Source organism: Pseudorasbora parva, chromosome 14 (assembly GCF_024679245.1).
Source record: "Pseudorasbora parva isolate DD20220531a chromosome 14, ASM2467924v1, whole genome shotgun sequence".
Taxonomy (NCBI): domain Eukaryota; kingdom Metazoa; phylum Chordata; class Actinopteri; order Cypriniformes; family Gobionidae; genus Pseudorasbora; species Pseudorasbora parva.
In genome coordinates this window covers 36,287,973-36,307,850 of record NC_090185.1, presented here as the reverse complement: position 1 = coordinate 36,307,850, position 19,878 = coordinate 36,287,973, and the positions used below count along the sequence as shown (strand labels likewise).

General features: G+C 45.6%; 1 protein-coding gene across 1 annotated transcript; it reads left to right on the top strand.

The window, feature by feature from the left end:
- ahsg1 (alpha-2-HS-glycoprotein 1) lies at positions 1-5,998 on the top strand. The gene is made up of 7 exons (XM_067416322.1): positions 1-234; positions 360-467; positions 590-674; positions 885-1,051; positions 2,862-2,975; positions 4,937-5,026; positions 5,123-5,998. Exons 1-7 carry the CDS (start codon positions 31-33, stop codon positions 5,864-5,866), a joined length of 1,512 nt encoding a protein of 503 aa, XP_067272423.1. The 5' UTR covers positions 1-30; the 3' UTR covers positions 5,867-5,998.
- Positions 5,999-19,878: the final 13,880 nt, after the last annotated feature.

Sequence of the window (19,878 nt, the reverse complement as noted above, 5' to 3'; positions counted from 1 at the left end):
GAGAACTTTTTCTTGGTTGAAGAGTGCAGTATGAGAGAGCTGGTGATATTAGCAGCTTTAGTCTCGGCTCTACACGCGGCCAGCCTCCTGGCAGACAGCGATGTGGAATACAAGTGCCAAGAAGATCAGGACAAAACTGCTGCGTTAGCAGCCGAGCGCTTCATTAATGATCATCACCGCCATGGATACAAATTCAAATTTGTCTCACTGGACAGTCGCAGTGCAGAGAAGAAGGTACGATTTTAGGACTGTGGATGTTAACAGAGTTTCAAAAGAGAGTGTTTTAGTGTACATAACGAAGAGCAAAACAAAAGAAAAAAAGATTTGTATGATGTGCAAACTTTCTTATTTTTGTGCAGATTGATCCATGTGAGGTGATCTTGGGAATTACCTTAGAGGAAACCGAATGCCACATTGTCGATCCCAAACCTTTAGATGAGTGTAGTGCTAGAAGGGAAACAGATACGGTGAGCTGAACATTAGATGTCCCAGGCTCTAATTTCGAATATACTGCCTTTTATTGCTCTGAATAGAGTGACTTCTGTGAGTTGTACATCCATATAACAGCCTTTCAATGTTCTCTTTGAAGAAAGTGACGGCAAAATGTAATGTGACTGTCTCCAGTGTTGAGAGAAAAGCAGCCGTGAAGCGCTTCATCTGTGACACTGAACCAGGTGCTGTAAAAGAAAATCAATAAAATGATTTTTCTTCATCAGACACTTTTATTATTGGCCCCAGGTCAAAATCTAGCCTTTCAAAGAACCCACAGTAATATTTAAGCTCAGAGTACACACATTAGGCAATGCAACTCCTGTAAAATAATAATGCAAAGTCAAATTAAGTTACATTTCACTAAGTGATTGTATATTTGTATTTTGTTCCAGCTTCACATAAAATACTTGTGACAAAATGCCCTGACTGCCCCAGTCTACTGCCCTTGCATGAGCCGAAGGGTCTCGAGAGTGTGCAAACTGCCCTGCAGAAATTCAACAAAGAATCCAGTCATGCGTCTTACTTTAAACTGATGGAAGTGGGAAGGATCAGAACACAGGTGACTTCTTTCAAACTTGTGTGAAGCTTGAATATTCTCCGTACATTAGCAGATATGTGTGTAGCGGCAGATTCCACCATCAAACACAAAAAATTACATTTCACTTAAACCTGGGCAAATTATGTGCAAGTCACAGTGCCGGTCAAAATTAGCAAAATTTATTTGGAGATTTAAAATATTATCATCCAACACAATGTCAAAAAGGCTTTCCAACTAATGTAAATCAATATTTACATAGTATATTAGTAGTACATTTCTCACTTACACACGTGTCTTGCCTTGACCTGTGAAATCACATCAACTGTCCTGCAACAGAGAAATGCTCTGTCATGTTTGAAAAAAACAAAAACAAAAAACAAAAAACAAAAACCTACCACCTACACTAGAGCTATACAATAGTGTTAAGAAAAGCAAGTGTGAGATAAAAACACATTTGCCAAAGCATCCATCTCATTTTATCTTGCTTACAAGTGTTTGATCTCTTTTATCGCAACCCGTTCTCACTCCTAAGGCGTCAAAATCCGAAGCATGGTCAAGTGCCTTCCCCGTCACAATGAAGACGCTAAAGGTGCCCCAAGGCATCATTTTTCGACGCGCTGGGTGCTCCATTCATTTCAATGAGAAAACTTTGGCGTCATACACAGACGCATTTAATTCTCACACATGACCACACATGATTTTATTAATATTTAAAGGCTACTTTTATAATTTGGAGCAACTAACCCAACTCCTACCCTAAACCCATATCTAAACAATATAAAACACATAAGAGGCAAATAAATGTACCGTCACAAGTATTTATTGCAAAAACGGACCAAAACAGTATAAAAGTATTAACTCATGTTGCATTCCAAGTCTTCTGAAGTCATACGATATCTTCATGTGAAGAACAGAGTTGATCTTGATGTTTTAATCGCTGCAATGATGATCCCGCTGCCCTGTGAACGAACTCATTCATATCTCATTCAAATAATTCAAAAGACTCTTGAGCATGACGCAATCGGTCACAAGACACACAAGAGCCAATGACATTTTACAATCAATGCTGACATAATGACGCAATTGGTCACAAGACATACGAGAGCCAATGCAATTTCACTATGAAATCTCACGTAACGGGCGGCAATATTTGAAATTTGATGTGTTCATGATCTTCGGCGGATGGAGATGCCTATCGCTTTTGGGGATTTTCTTCCTGCAAATCAATCGTTTGGCCTCAGAAAACTTGGATTATTTAACTGTTTTGAATAACTTATGGATGCAGTCGTATGTTATATCCTGTGTTTTATATCATGTTCACACTAATGGGTAGGTTTAGGGATGGCCTGGGATTAGGTTACATGTGAAAACGTGTCTAAATAGCGTAAATAAAATAAATGTAAATTAAATTATGCTTGCTGATTTAATTGAGAAGCACACTCCAACATGTCATAATGACAAAATTATAAACGAATAAATAATTTCAATAAATAAATCAAAAAATAAATTTCACCATGACGATAATATTCCCATACCCAGTGGGTCTGAGTATGACGCCAAAGGTTTCTTATTGAAATGAATGGAGCACCCAGCGCATCGAAAAATGACGCCAAGGGGCACCTTTAGCGTCTTTATTGTGAAAGCACTTGGACATGCTTCGGATTTTGACACCTGGGAGTGAGAATGGGTTGTTTATTGAGACTCGTATTCTAACTCACACCCCAAACGTTCTTTTCTAGTTAGAAACATGTTTTCAAAAATAAACTGGCTATATTTTAAAAGTTCTTTGCTTGCAAAGGGTTTGCATACTAATTTTTCTCTGTTTTCTTAGTGGATGTTTTCAGGTCAAAGCTTCTTTGCTGAATTTGCCATTATGGAGACAAACTGTACAAAGGAAGCATCCCAGAATCCAGAAGCATGCAAGGCTTTATGTGGGGATCAGGCTGTAAGTGTTCATCAATCAATCGATCAATCAATCAATCAATCAATAAATCAATCAATCAATCAATCAATCAATCAATCAATCAATCAATCAATCAATTTTATTTATATAGCGCTTTTACAATGATGATTGTTTCGAAGCAGCTTCACAGTGTCAAACAGGACAATATTGCAACAAAATTAGATTTGGCTGTACAGCCGTTCTGGAGAAAAGAGTGATGTTATCAGCTTATTTTAATTTATCATATAGCGACAATGTTGGCAGTTCAGTATTATAGTTTATAGAATTAAATAGGACCTAATTAATTAATTTTATTTGTATATTTAGTTGAATAACTTGGATCATAATTTTAGTGTTTAGTGTTCATTACTTTATAATTTATTTAACTGCTATAGTTAAGGTGAGACACTACAGATAAGACCATTATCTTTTGAGGTTTTGGGCTAAATTGCTCCCAAAACATGACTTATGTCAGACTAGTGGAAAGAAAACATTTAAAATACACAAATATAAGTTTATTTAATTATAGTTGATATATTTGTGTCTGTAGATTGTTGGTTCCATGGACTATTATTTTGATATTCTGTTTCTTTTGGTTCCTGTTTCTCTTCTCTGTTTAGTTTTGGTTCCATTAGTTACTGTGTTGGTTTCTACAGCTACATTATTATTTACACATCTGTCTAATTTTCTATACTTGTGAGAACACCTGTTCTGCTTTTGTTTATAAAGATTTAGGCTACTGTTGAAGACTTCTCATCCATCCATCTTCTCCATTATGCATGTTAACTAAGTCATTACAGAAGAACCAACCTAAAAAAAGTAAAGCAAATAGTGATGGACATACCAACCATTCATTCCCTCACTCACTATCCTGACCACTCCCTCTGTCTGTCTATAATACCAACTAGAACAAGCAGTCCAAGGCATGCTCCCCCCTGCCATGGACCCCACACTAGAGCCTATTCCTGCTACGGAACCAGATCCAGCCACACTGTCCATCCCAAACCAAGAGCCTGCTATCAGGGCTGGCTGCCCAGTCCACCCTAGGGCCAGCAGTGGCTGACTCTGACTCATAGATTTGTGGTCCTGTGAACTTTTCCCTCCTCTGCCTGTCCTGTATGATAGATGATCCTGCCCAGCCCCCTGCTCCTTTTTGCCAGCCAGTCCTGTTCCCTCTGCTAGCTCCATCCAGTTCCCTGGATCGACTGTCTCCACTGGTTCTGTTTAGGTCTCTAGCTTCACCTCAGTTCTATTCCCCAACTCTATCCCGTGAGGCAGATTCCCCTGCTGCACCTTGGGCCTCAGAGCCCATGACTCCATTTCAGTCTGTCAAACCTTTGACTCCAACTTGGCTGCATGCTTCCTGGGCTCCACCGTGGTCCATCATCTCTCGGGCTTCACTGAACGCCCTCATTCCTCCTGCTATGCCTTGGTCCATTGTCATCCTGGTTTTACTGCAGACTTGTGGGCCTCTGGCTGTGCCTCAGCCATCCATTCCTTTGGCTCCAACTGGCTCCTCCTTCCTTTTGGCTCCTACTTTGTCCTCACCTTCTTTGGCATCACCCTGGTCTTCTGAGTCCCTAGCTCACCCTAAGCCAGAAGCTCCGTCTACGCCTTCCAGACCAACCGTGTTTATGGCTGTTGACAGTATTTTAAAAATTAAACAACAATTTTGATCTAGCTTTATCAAGCTTTCAGATTTTCTCGGAAGTTTATGCAAATAAGTGTATATTTTAGTAAATAACACTTTATTTAAACATTTAAATAGCATTTTAGAAAATTTAATGTAATGTAATACAAAACTTTCCTAATGAACTGTGATTAATCAACTGGGGAAATCATAATGATATCTGCAAGTACATTTTTTTCACCACATTCACCTGTAGTGTCTTCCCTTGACAGTCGGCAGCTTCATTCAGTCCCTCAGTTCCATCACATCTCTCTTTCTCTTTTTCTTTCTCTAGCGATATGGGTTCTGTAAGTCCTCTAAGGTTGGAAATGCTGCGCTTGGTGATCAGAACATAGAAGTAGAATGTAAAATTTACGAAGCTCAGGTATCCTTCTCAATAACATACTTAAACTGAAACAGTAAGACCCAGTTATTTTCTCCTCTCTGGCTATGTAATGTATTGTGCTTTAATTGTTTCCAGAACTTAACTCATCCAATGCAACACCCCGCTCAGTCAAAGAAAGACTGTAAATTCCATGGGCACCCACCCCACCGCCGTCCAGGACATCCACCAGGACATGATCACCCCCATCGCCCGGAACATGCAGGGCATGGCCACAAGGACAAAAAACCCGACCAAAGTGGCCGCCCAGAACATGCAGGGCATGGCCAAAAAGACAAAAAACCCGACCAAAGTGGCCGCCCAGAACATGCAGGGCATGACCTAAAGGACAAAACACCTGACCAAAGGGGCCGTCCAGAACATGCAGGGCATGACCACAAGGACAAAACACCCGACCAAAGGGGCCGTCCAGAACATGCAGGGCATGACCACAAGGACAAAACACCCGACCAAAGGGGCCGTCCAGAACATGCAGGGCATGACCACAAGGACAAAACACCCGACCAAAGGGGCCGTCCAGAACATGCAGGGCATGACCACAAGGACAAAACACCCGACCAAAGGGGCCGTCCAGAACATGCAGGGCATGACCACAAGGACAAAACACCCGACCAAAGGGGCCATCCAGAACATGCACACCACTGTCCAAAAGGCCCTTCCGGGTTTCCAGAATCAGCTTCTGAGGGGCAGCATGAATTCCCTTGCCATGGCTTTGTAAAAATACCCCCCTCTGTTTATCCAATCTGCCCCTTCCCTCCACCTCGTCTCTGCAGGGGCCCTCCAGACCTTGTGCCCCCACCTCCTCCTCCTTCTCCTCAGTAACTAACACTGAAATCTGCTGAGGAATATCCAGATGTTATCCCATTTGAAAACATTCAAACATATTAAAAACTGAACAACATAAGAGTGTAAATGACTCCTGTATATTCAGTCCAATAAATACTCTTTACTGACCAGTGTGGTTGAGTGATAAAAGTCTGAAAACATGGTATTACAAAACAGCTGTGACAAGAAAATCAAATCATGTATAACTGTAAATGATCAATTAATATGCATTAAAAACAAGTTGCCAAGAAAAATCTAGCAAACAAAGCAGAAGATTTGAAACATCAACCAACATCTTCACCCTCTCCGTTAAAGGGTTCATACATGAGCAATCCAATTTGAAAAAAATACTGTGACTTTTCTTCTTATTTAGTCATTAGTCACCCCCCCCCTCTCTCTCTCTCTCTCTCTCTCTCTCTCTCTCTCGCTCTCGCTCTCTCTCTTTATATATTATAATATATATATATATATATATATATATATATATATATATATATATATATATATATATATATATATATATATATATATATATATATATATATATCGTCGCTGTCCGATGAAAACCATGTATGTCCATTTTGCCGATTTTAAGATTTTTCGACGGATTGAATGTCCAGATTCATTTCCGTATACAGTATGCTTCACATATCTAAATGGCTATCTAAATATCTAAATGACCAATGAAAAGTTGTGAAATCATGGCATCTGATTTTCACGTTATCCATTTGGTGTCAAAGCTGTCAATCACGCCGCGTATCTCCCACCCTGTGGAAGCATCTCGCCGGTCTCGTGAAGTTTCATCGAAGCTCAGCACTGGATAGGCGAATAAATATGATAGGGCTGTTATTGAGGCGATTGCGAGGGTTAACAATGAGGAGGAAGGTTTGTAGGAAAATAGAATTGATTCAGCCAAACAATTAAGTCTACATTGTATTCATTACTGAAATGTAGGGCTGTTACGATCACGATCGGCCAATCATTAAGGCCTAGTTCTCACTGCCCGGTTTTTGCCCCGATTTTGAGACGCCGACAGGTTTTGTGAAATCGCCGACAAATGCCCGTGATCACAGGCAAATCGGTGCTCGTGCACGCGAGTGACAATCACGCAGTGTGAATAATCAAAGACGCGATCAGAGAGAATCGCCGACGAGTCGCTGACGCCGGTGAGATATTTGGCATGCTAAATATCTGGACCTGTCGGCGATTGAAACTCCTGCTGTGTGAATAGCGTTCTGACTGAAAATAACACCGACAGCCAATGAGAGAGTGAGATACAGGGCAGCAGGCGGTTCAGGGAGGAGTTATAGAGCAGAATATCAGTATTTTAATAGATATATTTACAATTCTATCAAACAGAAACAAAGGCCAAACATTTGCACATCCAGCCACAGCAGCAGCACATTACAAAATTGTTTATTTACCTCAAACTGTCTTTGCAGAACGCAATCCTGGCTCCCTCTGTCTCTCCGACAATTTCTTCCGCCATAATCTTTTTTCTTTTTCTCTACAAATCAGCGCACATACAATTTGAAGCAAACTTTGTGCAGTTTATCATTTTTAATAACAATTCCAGGTGTCGCGCGATAACTCCGGTCTGACGCACGTGTGTGTGATCTTGCGTTGTTTACTTGTCACATCGCACATGTGTTTGGGAAACGTAGTTTGCGCACCAGAGAGAGAGAGAGAGTTGTCCGCGATTCTTCCTCTTGTTCAGTCATGCAGTGTGAACTCCTCTGTCATCAAACCATTGTGCAGTGTGAACACAGCAGTGACTGAATGATACCCCAGATAGTCATGCAGTGTGAAAAGAGCAGTGACCCGACGAGTTTGACAATCGTGCAGTCTGAACTAGGCTTAAAGCAGCACTTGGCAACTTTTGCTCTCGGGGTCCCCCTACAATTTGGAAAAAATAATGTCCTCAACTACTGTCGTAAGCTCTGTCATCCTACAACAGGGGATGCCATCGCGCATGCATTTGTTGACATGACAACCCTGATAGCCCTGAACTAGTGATGCGTGGGTCGTCTCATAACCCGCGGACCCCGTATGTCTATTTAATGGTCGTGGGTGCGGGGCGGGTTGTAAAAATATATACAGTGGTGCGGAGCGGGCCAAATAACTTCATAAAAGTGGCACCGCGGGTTGGTGCAGCACTAACAGTTCCCCTGAACACTGCAAGAGGAGTTCACAGGCAGGTGTTCTTCTGGCGGCGCGTGTGAAATGTCTTCATCTCAGGTAACGTTACAGTCAGTGGCATATGTTTCAGCATGTCATATGAATATCATTTCATGGATTTTATTTTTTTCAAACGCCAAATAATCACGATGCTCACGTTTACAAGCCAGCGTCATTATAGTAGTCTATTGGTTACCGTTTTACAGAATCTATATGATACTTCAGTTCAATGTTTGAGTGGTAGGTAATCACCGTAACAAGCAGGACAGCATCGGTCGGGCACGCCTCCTTCAGCTCACGCCGACGAGCAAACACTGGTCCAATGCTGATCCTCGTCCTGCCTTTAATCCCATCACTTTTTCGTTTCCTCTTATTGCTTTCCTCCAACAAAACCTTTTCTTTCTTATTTGTCTCTGCTGCTTCGGACATGACTATATTATCCGACGAACAAAGTTGGGCTTGCACGTCTGAATTTAAGGAAGTGTGGGTGTTGGTGGAAGTGACGTATATGCCGTAAAGCAGTCGAATGTTGTAGTTCGTTTTGTTCTCGGGTTACTACCCGAAACCCGAAGTTTAAAAGTACGATTAAAAACGATACAGACCCCATCAGGCTATGGCAGACGTGTCATTCAACCTATCGTAAGTCGATTTATCATCACAAGAGTCTTAAAAAATATATTATGAAGGTTGAAAAGTTACCTAGTGCTGCTTTAATGCGCATCTCGTCAGTAAAGCCAGTTCCCTATCTCGAGGGAACTTCGAGCTGCGTCGAAACGCTAGGGGACGCCTCTGCGTGCCATGTCATGAAGCACTTGTGTAATCAGTCCAATAGCGGGACGATACGTCACGGGCGGGTGACGTCATCGACCAGGAAGCTATAAAGCATGCCCGGACCAAACAGTCACTAGCTTCTGTGTCTTCACAAAGCGCTCTGTGTGATATTGTATGTCCATTTATTGTGTGTGTGTCAAAGAAAACGAAAAAGAATGTCGAGTCAGTTCAGGCGATGTGTCACTCCCTGCCCTCGTTACATCACGGGTGGGGATCCACACGACCTGTGTGTAATGTGTTTGGGGCTCGAGCATGCCCAGTCAGCTCTCGAGGGGGTTGGCTGTGAGCATTGCGAGAGTCTCCCAATGCGTACATTAAGATCACGCCGGGCACTCTTCGAGGAGAGTGCTTTGGCTCGCGGTCCTCAGGGCTCGGGTCCCGCTGCTGCCGAGGCACAGCGAAGGCTCGCGTCTTGGGGATCGCAGTTAGATCTAGTGGCGGGGTTAGAGACGGGTGATCCCCTATCTCTGCCCTTACCCGCTGGATCTCAAGCCTCAGCTCGCGAGTTGGAAGCACGCTCTGCGGTTTCTTCCGCTCGCGCTGAGGCACAAGATCAGCTGCAGCACTCCAGTTCCGAGGAACTGGATGTTGTAAGCATAAATGAAACTGACGAGTTACTTCCACCATTACACACACACGCACAGGAGGAGCTTATGGAGGTTGTCACTCGCGCCGTTGCCAGATTAAGTTTAGACTGGCCGGCCGAGCGCTCTGAGTCACACAAACATACAAGCAGGCTAGACGAGAGATTTTTACCGTCATATACACAACCTCCTAGGCGGGGCTTGCCATTTTTCCCGGACCTCCACACCGAGGTGTCGAGGTCCTGGGCTAGACCAGCATCAGCCAGAGTCTTTAACCCGTCCACATCTGAATATTCCAATATAAACGGGTTGAAGGCTCATGGTTATGCGGCGATGCCGCGGGTGGAAGAGACGCTCGCGAGCTATCTCTCCCCCGAGTCGGCATCGTCGCTGCAAGCCCCGCAGCTGCCCACCAAGCCCGTGAGAACAACATCAGCGCTGGTGGGCAGGGCGTACTCGGCAGCAGGGCAGGCGGCCGCCTGTTTACATACGGTGGCCGTCCTGCAAGCATATCAAGCTGATCTGTTGGGGGATATTAATGAAGAAACAGAGGAAGTGGGGAGAGAAACGATCGCCGAAATTAGGCGGGCGGCAGATTTGTCTCTTCGTGCCACCAGGGAGACGGCCAGATCCATCGGCCGCTCTATGGCAGCCCTGGTGGCCACGGAGAGACATTTATGGTTAAATTTATCAGATATTAAAGAACGTGACAAAAAGTTCCTTATGGATTCGCCCGTCTCGCCTTCTGGCCTCTTTGGTGACGCTGTAACAACAGTCGTCGACCGTTACCAGGAGGCCAGGAAGCAGGCGGCGGCATTTCAAAAATTTCTCCCCCGCAAATCATATCCCCCAGGGGCTGCCGGGCGGGGGCAGCCCCAGCCGAGTACGTCCTCCTCCGCAGCGCATCGAGCGCAACAAAAACAGAGCGTGGCCGCTCGGGCCCCCCCGCAGAGAGAACGGGGGACCGGGCGACGCGCTCAGCCGGGACCTTCCCGCGGTAGGACGGATCTGAGGACCGTCCTTATCGCTAGGAAGGCCTCGGCTAAGAAGTCCTGACGCCAAGAGCGCAGGGCTTCCGATGGCAGTCCCCTCCGGGAAAGTGCGGCTCGCCGAGGCGCCCGCTCTTTCCCGGTGCCATCGGGGGGCCGGTCTGCCAACCCTGCCACCATTGGTGCTTCAGGGCGCGGCGGTCCCCGGCGAACGCATATCTCCATGTCCGCCCGGAAACGTAGCGGCTTGGGGATGTTCGCGCCCTCTCGGGAGGGCCCCTGGGCGGTCAGTTCGGTTGCTACCTGCCGGTTATCCGTTACAGGACACCGGGCTGACCACACAGGAAAATCCAGAGACCAGCCTCGAGAGGCTGGTTCCCTTAGTAGATTTTCTGGCAGCGTGGAAACTTCTGCCGAATGTCTCAGAATGGGTCCTGCGTACAATAGAAAAAGGGTACAGAATTCAATTCGGGTTACACCCGCCCGTGTTCAACGGGGTTACTACCACGGTAGTAAGCCCCGAGCAGGCTCTGGTAATGGAACAAGAGGTACAGACTCTTCTGCGAAAAGAGGCTATAGAACGGGTCCCTCCCCACTGCAGAGAGTCGGAGTTTTACAGCCGGTACTTCATAGTTCCAAAGAAGGATGGGGGGTTAAGGCCTATCTTAGATCTGCGGCATCTAAACAGAGCAGTAAAAAGATTAAAATTCAAAATGCTCACGATAAAACAGATCGTGTGTCACATCAGGTCCGAGGACTGGTGCGTCACGATAGATTTAAAAGATGCGTACTTCCACATCTCCATCCTTCCGCAGCACAGACAGTTCCTCAGGTTCGCTTTTGGGGGAAAAGCGTACCAATATCGAGTGCTGCCATTCGGTCTAGCTTTATCGCCCAGCACTTTCACGAAGTGCGTGGATGCAGCTCTGGCTCCGCTGCGACTCCAGGGCATCCGCGTGCTAAATTACATCGACGATTGGCTAGTGTTAGCACAGTCAAAACAACTGGCGGTTCAGCATCGAGATGCTGTTCTCGCCCACATGAAGGTGTTGGGGCTAAGGTTGAACGAAAAGAAAAGTATGTTGGCGCCACAGCAGAGCATTACTTTTCTGGGGGTAGTTTGGGACACGAGAACGATGTCGGCTCGGCTATCTCCGCCCAGGGTAAAAACGATCCTGAATACCGTCAGCCAGATAAAGCTAGGCCAGTCACTCACTGTCAAACACTTTCAAAGAGTGTTGGGTTTGATGGCAGCAGCGTCCAACGTGATACCTTTTGGCCTGCTGTACATGAGACCCTTGCAGTGGTGGCTCAGGACCAAGGGGTTCTCCCCGAGGGGAAACCCTTTTCGCCTAATCAAGGTCACGCGGCGCTGCCTACGTGCCTTGGTGAAGTGGAAAGATCCTTGGTTCCTTTCCCAAGGTCCAGTTCTGGGGGCTCCTTGTCGTCGCGTAATGCTAACGACGGATGCCTCCCTAACTGGCTGGGGAGCGGTCATGAGTGGCCGCTCGGCCCAAGGTCTGTGGAGGGGCCATCAGCTCTCCTGGCACATAAACCAGCTGGAGCTGATGGCTGTGTTTCAAGCACTCAAACACTTCCTCCCAGACCTACGGGGCCGCCATGTGTTAGTTCGGTCAGACAACACTTCGGTGGTCTCGTATATAAATCACCAGGGGGGATTGAGATCGCGTCGGCTCTGGAAGCTCACGCATCACATTCTAATATGGGCCCAAGGCAAGATGCTCTTGCTAAGGGCGATGTACATCCCGGGGGTCCTGAATGTAGCGGCAGACTCCCTGTCGAGGCAGGGAGTGGTGCCGGGGGAATGGAGGCTCCACCCCGAGGTGGTGGAGGAGCTGTGGATCCGCTTTGGGCGAGCCCAGGTGGATCTGTTTGCGTCTCGAGAGACGACACACTGTCCAGCATTCTTTTCCCTCACACATCCAGCCCCACTGGGGCTGGACGCAATGGTACAGACGTGGCCGAGGCTGCGTCTGTACGCCTTTCCCCCTCTGGCGTTGCTCCCAGGAGTGCTGGAGAGAGTCCGCCGGGACGGGGTTCAGCTCTTATTGGTAGCCCCGTTCTGGCCGGGCCGAGTATGGCTCTCAGACATCATGTCTCTCCTAGAGGGTCCTCCCTGGGAAATCCCAGTCAGGAGGGATCTTCTTTCACAGGCCGGGGGGTCAGTACTGCACCCGCGCCCGGAACTGTGGAAACTGTGGGCTTGGCCCCTGAGGGGGCCCAGTTCATAAACACGGGTCTATCGACTGAGGTGATAGAGACCATGTTGCACTCCAGAGCACCATCCACAAGGAGACTTTACGCACTCAAATGGAGAGTTTTTGTCGCCTGGTGTACGCACCAGACGTTGGACCCTGTTAACTGCCCGGTCGGTTCAGTTCTCGAGTTCTTGCAAGAAAAATTCTCCGCAGGGTTATCCCCGTCGACTCTGAAAGTGTATGTGTCGGCGATATCTGCATATCATAATCCATTAGATAACGCATCATTAGGGAGACACCCGTGGGTCACGCGTTTCCTCCGTGGTACCTTGAGGCTCAGACCTGCGGCACGCTCCAGGGTGCCGACTTGGGACCTGGCCATAGTGCTGGAAGGCCTTATGTTGGCTCCCTTCGAGCCGTTAGAGGAAGTGTCAGAAAAGTTCCTCACACTTAAAACAGTGTTTCTCCTAGCGATTTCATCACTGAAAAGAGTAGGAGACCTACAGGCTCTATCAGTAGCACCTTCCTGCCTTGAATTTGCACCAGGAATGGTGAAAGCATTTCTCTTCCCGAGGGAAGGATATGTTCCTAAAGTCCCGACCAACGTGCCGGGACCAGTAATGCTGCAGGCTTTCTGTCCGCCTCCGTTCACTAGTCAAGACCAAGAGAAGCTAAATCTGCTATGTCCGGTCAGGGCCCTAGATGCATATGTCCACAGAGCTGCCCTGTGGCGAAAATCAGAACAGTTGTTCGTATGTTTTGGGTCCTCGAGTAAGGGAAAATCGGCTTCAAAGCAGACGCTTAGCAAGTGGATAGTCGAGGCTATCTCGCTCGCTTATGAGTCGGTCGGACATCCTTCACCTATGAGGGTCCGCGCCCACTCTACTAGGAGTATGGCTGCCTCTATGGCTCTTATTTCGGGAGTTTCACTGTCAGAGGTTTGTGATGCGGCTGGGTGGTCCTCTCCGCATAAATTTGTGAGGTTTTACAATCTGGACGTAGCCTCTACTCCGGGGTCCCGGGTGTTTCTGGGTTAAATCACACAAACAGACATTTGGGACTCTGGCGGCGTGGGTATTGAGGTCCCCTAGCGTTTCGACGCAGCTCGAAGTTCCCTCGAGATAGGGAACGTCTCAGGTTACGTATGTAACCATGGTTCCCTGAGAGGGAACGAGACGCTGCGTCGAGATGCCATACTCCCGGCATGCCTGTGATCGATTTGTTCGACTTTTTCAGAAGCTAGTGACTGTTTGGTCCGGGCATGCTTTATAGCTTCCTGGTCGATGACGTCACCCGCCCGTGACGTATCGTCCCGCTATTGGACTGATTACACAAGTGCTTCATGACATGGCACGCAGAGGCGTCCCCTAGCGTTTCGACGCAGCGTCTCGTTCCCTCTCAGGGAACCATGGTTACATACGTAACCTGAGACGTTCTCTAATCAGCGGTAAATTCCCTCAGGTGCGTGATTTCACATAGAGCAGCTGTTACTACACAGAGCCATTGTTAACTGAGAAGATGCACAAATAAACGCTGAAAATGAAGTGTATTTGATCGTGATCCGAGGAGCCCTACTGAAATGTTAACTAGTTTTTCTCTCTGTAATTCTTAGATTCCCTTGAAAGTGACAGTTCTCAGACAGCTGCCAATGAGGGTAGTTACTTTAGGCTAAAATTAATTTCTTGGCCATTCTAATTAATGATCGGAAAAACATATATCGACCACTGTTACTGTAAAATATGCATGTATGTCCATTTAAACTCAATTTTGGTCAAATGTGGATTATATCTTTACCCTGGCAAGAATATGGTTATATGTAAAGATGCCGTACCAAGTATGACAACGGTACATTCAACTGCTTTTGAAATACAGTGCTTTTTTCACTTCCTGAAAAGTAACCGTTTTGGCCATATGTGAGTTTCAATCGGGCAGCCACTATATATACATATATATATATATATATATATATATATATATATATATATATATATATATATATATATATATATATATATATATATATATATATATATACACGCACCTAAAGGATTATTAGGAACACCTGTTCAATTTCTCATTATTGCAATTATCTAACATGGCAGTTGATTCAATGCATTTAGGGGTGTGGTCCTGGTCAAGACAATCTCCTAATCTCCAAAACTGAATATCAAAATGGGAAAGTAAGGTGATTTAAGCAATTTTGAGCATGGCATGATTGTTGGTGCCAGACGGGCTGGTCTGAGTATTTCACAATCTGCTCAGTTACTGGGATTTTCACGCACAACCATTTCTAGGGTTTAAAAAGAATGGTGTGAAAAGGGAAAAACATCCAGTATGTAACAGACACACAAATAAAACACACGCCTTTATCTCCTTCAGGCTGGACTACTGCAACGCGCTCCTTATTGGCATCCCTAGCAAAAATCTCCAGAGGCTGCAGTGTATTTAGGACAGCGCTGCTAGGATCCTCATGAGGGTGCGCATATACGACCACATCACCCCCATTCTAAAATCACTCCACTGGCTTCCTGTGTCGTTCAGGATCGAGTACAAGATTTCTCTCCTTACCCACCAGTGCTCCCTCCTATCTTAAGGAACTCCTCACCACACAAACAGCCACTCGTAACCTCCGCTCTGTTTCGCTGTATCGCCTTAAAACTCCCACAGCCAATCTCTGTACTATGGGAGATCGGGCCTTCTGCTCTGCAGCCCCCAGTCTGTGGAACGCTCTCCCTGACCACCTGCGGACTCCACAGACTATAGATGCTTTTAAGCGTGGTCTTAAAACCCACCTTTTTAGCAGAGCTTTTAATTGACTTGTTACTTCATTTTATTTTATTTTTATGTTTTATTTTTTTATTTTTTTATTTTATTAATTTACTTTTTTATTTATTGTTCTTGATTGTTTTTTTTAATTTTTTTATTCTGTAGCACTTTGAGATTTTGTTTAATATAAAGTGCATTACAAATAAAATGTATTATTAAATAGGGAAAAGAGGCTACAATTTGCACAAGCTCACCAAAATTGGACAGTTGAACAACAACCAGCACAGGACTGAAGACACAACGATATAATAAAGCGTAACAAATAAATGAAATGAGGGAGAACAGGTGGGGAAAATAACCAATAATGAGATAACAAGATGGAAGGGGTTGACAATAGACAAGAGCACGCAAGACACAGAAAATAACAAAAACACAACATGTGCTAAACAAGACATGTGACACTACCCCTCCTTAAGGAGCTGTACCAGATGCTACAGCAGGGGACCAGGGAGGGACAGGAGGCACACAAAGTTCTGGAGACCTGGCCGGCACAAACCATTCAGGGGGCCAAGGCGGCAGCCTTGATTCCAGGGTCCAGGATGGTCCACACAGTTCAGGAAGCAGAGCCCACTCTGGACTCGGTGCATGGGACGGAGCCCTCTCTGGACTCTTCTCAGGGACTGGACGCTAATCGCGGGCTGGAGCCATCTCTGGACTCTGGTCAGGGGTTGGAGCCATCTCTGGACATTGGTCACGGGCTGGAGCAATCTCTGGACTCTAGTCGTGAGCTGGAGCCATCTATGGACTCTGGTTGTGTGCTGTAGCCATCACTGGATGCTGGTCAGGAGCTGGAGCCATCTCTAGAATCTCTTCAGGGACTGGAGCCATCTCTGGACGCTGGTCAGGGGCCGGAGTCATCTCTGGGCTCTAGTTGTGGGCTGGAGCCGTCTCTGGACTCTGGTCAGGGGCTGGAGCCATCTCTGGCCTCTGGTCAGGGGCTGGAGCCATCTCTGGACTCTGGCCGGTGGCTGGAGCCATCTCTGGACTCTGGTTGCGGACTGTAGCCATCTCTGGATGCTGGTCAGGGGCTGGAGCCAGAGTTCTGCAACGGGTCAGGTAGCATAAAAGTGGCTAAAACGGGTGGATTGTGACATTTATAAAATTCACGGGCAGGGATGCGGGCGGATAATTAACTCTGTGCGGGCAGGTAGTAGCGCGGATCAGCGGATGAAAAATATGTGCAATATTTCTGTGGCAAAGTGAGAGAGAGAGAGAGAGAGAGAGAGAGAGAGAGAGAGAGAGAGAGAGAGAGAGAGAGAGAGAGAGAGAGAGAGAGAGAGAGAGAGAGAGAGAGAGACCAGGGACGGGATTGTGAATAAGCGTCACCTGCGAGCCACACCGGTCTCGAGTCCTCTGAGGGAGTTTGAGGCATATAAGGACAAGAGATCACCAGACCTGGAGTTGACGTTGTGTTGTGTTTACGTTTTATTATGTGTGTGCGCTTGGCAGATGTCCATGAGGGGCTGCCCACATTACTTTTGTTTTGTTTGGTTAAAGTCTTTTAAATGTTCGCCGGTTCCCGCCTCCTTCTTCCCCTAATCGAACATATTGTAGGCTATACACATACACGCAACAACGATATGCCATTTGACTCATCACGTCACCACCACTGCGACATTGAAACTTTTGTTGATGGCTCTCGTAACCCAGAAGGAGCGAGCGTTGCAGGAGTAGTAATGGATGAATTAAAAGTAAAGTTGGTGAGTGGAGTAGCTTTTGACAACGAGAAAATTGTTGACAATGAGTCTTTAAAGGCACTTTTGCCTGTTTCATTAGCCCATTCATGACGCTGTTGTGATGTTGAGAGAGATGCAGGAAAAAAAAATAAAGCATTTTAATATGAATGTTTTATCGCGGGCATGGGTCAGGTAACGGGACAAATATTAACGGGTCTGGGCGGGTGCGGATTTAATTTTGATATTTTCACGGGTCACGGGTCAGATCTGGTGCAAAACCTTGCGGGTACGGGCAGGGGTGGGTCTCCAAAAATGGACCCGTGCAGGACTCTGGCTGGAGCCATCTCTAGACTCTGATCAGGGACTGGAGCCATCTCTGGACAATGGTCACATGCTGGTGCCATCTCTAAAGTCTGGCCAGAGGCTAGAGCCATCTCTGGACCCTGATCAGGGGCTAGAGCCCTCTCTGGACTCTGGTCATGGGCTGGAGCCATCTCTGGACTCTGGCTAGAAGCTGGAGCCATCTCTGGACTCTGGCCAGAGGCTTGAGCCGTCTCTGGACTCTGGTCAGGGGCTCGAGCCCTTTCTGGACTCTGGCCAGAGGCTAAAGCCGTCTCTGGACTCTGATCAGGGCCTGGAGCCATCTCTGGACTCTGGCCAGAGAGTAGGGACTGGAGTCCTCTCTGGATGCTGGTCAGGGACTGGAGCTATCTCTGGACTCAGGTCAGGGACTGGAGTCCTCTTTTGGATGCTTGTCAGGGGCTGGAGCCATCTCTGGACTCTGGTCAGCGGGTGGAGCAGTCTCTGGACTCTGGTCATGGGCTGTAGCCATCTCTGGATGCTGGTCAGGAGACACAATTTAAGAGAGACCGGCCCTGCCGGACACATTAACTGTAATTATGAGCCCGAGCCTGATTTAAACCTGACCATTTTTTAATACGTAGCATTCTGACGAGAACGAACCTGTAATGACTAATGAGCGGAGAAGCCGGTGTGACTCAGCTCAATAATCCGCAAGCGCGTGCTTATGAACCCACCGGTAAAATGATGTTCATTCAAATCCAGCTCAGACATGACATAAATCTGTAGCTTACTATACTTGTTGTAGCCATCAAACAATGTTTTTTTCTTTCTTTCATATTTATGTTTAAATATTATAATATTATTTTTAAATTTCATCTGATTATGATAGGCTATAAGTGCAAAGATGCGAGTGGGTCAGAAATGATTTTGGTGGTTATATTTAGTTTAATATTAAGTTTTGTTTTGTAAAAAGCCTTTCTTTCGTTTTGTACAAATTCTCTTAATTTTAATAAAGGTTTCTTCGGCCAATTTATTTAATAAATAAGAAGCAAATAAGTAGACTATGAGGTCGCGGAAGCCATTGCTTTCATTGCTCATGAACTGGAGCTCGTCTCAAATAAACTGAAACTCAGCAGGCTTGCCTCACAGACATGAGAAATATGTAGCCTAATATGTGTAGAAACCAGGGACGTGCACAGGGGGGTTGCTCAGGTTGCCCGGGCAACTGCCCATATGCCCTTCTCGACTCACGTTGCCCTTCCGAGGTGAAAAAAAAATAATAAAAAAATCGTACAATGGATGCAGAATTTCACGTAGGCCTAGATACAAAAAAAAAAAAAAAAATTCGCAAAGCCTCATTCACTTCCATATTCGGGTACCCGTCCGAAAGTGAAAGTCAAGCAATTGCTTGGGGCCCCGAGCTGGCCTAGGGCCTCAAGACAACGACAGGTTAAGAATAAAATGCAACGACAAACTGCTCGAGAGCCCCTTTCATAGCCAATGCAGTAAAGTGCAATGACACTGTTATCGGAATCCCCCTCAAGGGGGCCCTCTCAGTCGTCGCTGACAGCAGCCACCCAAGCACGCGATCTCTGCTGCCGGCAAATACAAAACCTCCTCATGAAGTGGAATTATGCTTTAGGAATGCAGAAAAGAAAAAATAGAAAAAACAAGATAGTGGTAAGTGATAAATTACACTATATAAAATAACTCTATTTGTACAAAAATGGTGTAATTTTGCAGCAGGTAGGCTAGCAAAAATATGTTTATGTTAGCTAACGTTACCTGCCTGATGGCAAATGCTGCTTGTAACGAACAGTGCAACTTTTTTTTCAAACGGACGGAATATGGTTACATTGTAATATGTTTTTTAACGGGATAAGGAAGACGCAGATCTGTTCCAGAATAACTGTTTATCGTATTTAATGACTTAAAATGGCTATAGCTTTGTAATAGGTTTTGATGAAAGTGACATAGCATGCTATATGCTACTAACTATTTTTATGCTATGCATAAATAACCTGGAATAGTTAATAAAGCATTAACTATTATTATAAACATTATTTAACCAGAAAGAGGCAGAGGAACATGATTTTTTTTTTTTTCTTGAACAGTTACTTTATTCTGTGTGGAAATTTTTACACTGTTGCATTTTGAAGTACAGTATCAGGACAACCCACATGTTTTACTGTTACTGTTTATTAAATATTTAACAAGGTATTAGTTGCTAACAAGGTATTAGTTGCATCTGTTGCAACTTTATAATAGCCTAACCATCCAGATAATGTTTATAGACAGTTTACAAACCAACTAGTAACCCTTAACAAAGTATTAGGAATATTTGGTCTGTCTATCTATGTAATGTTTATAGATGTTTTAAAAATGGTTTCTTAAAATTTTACA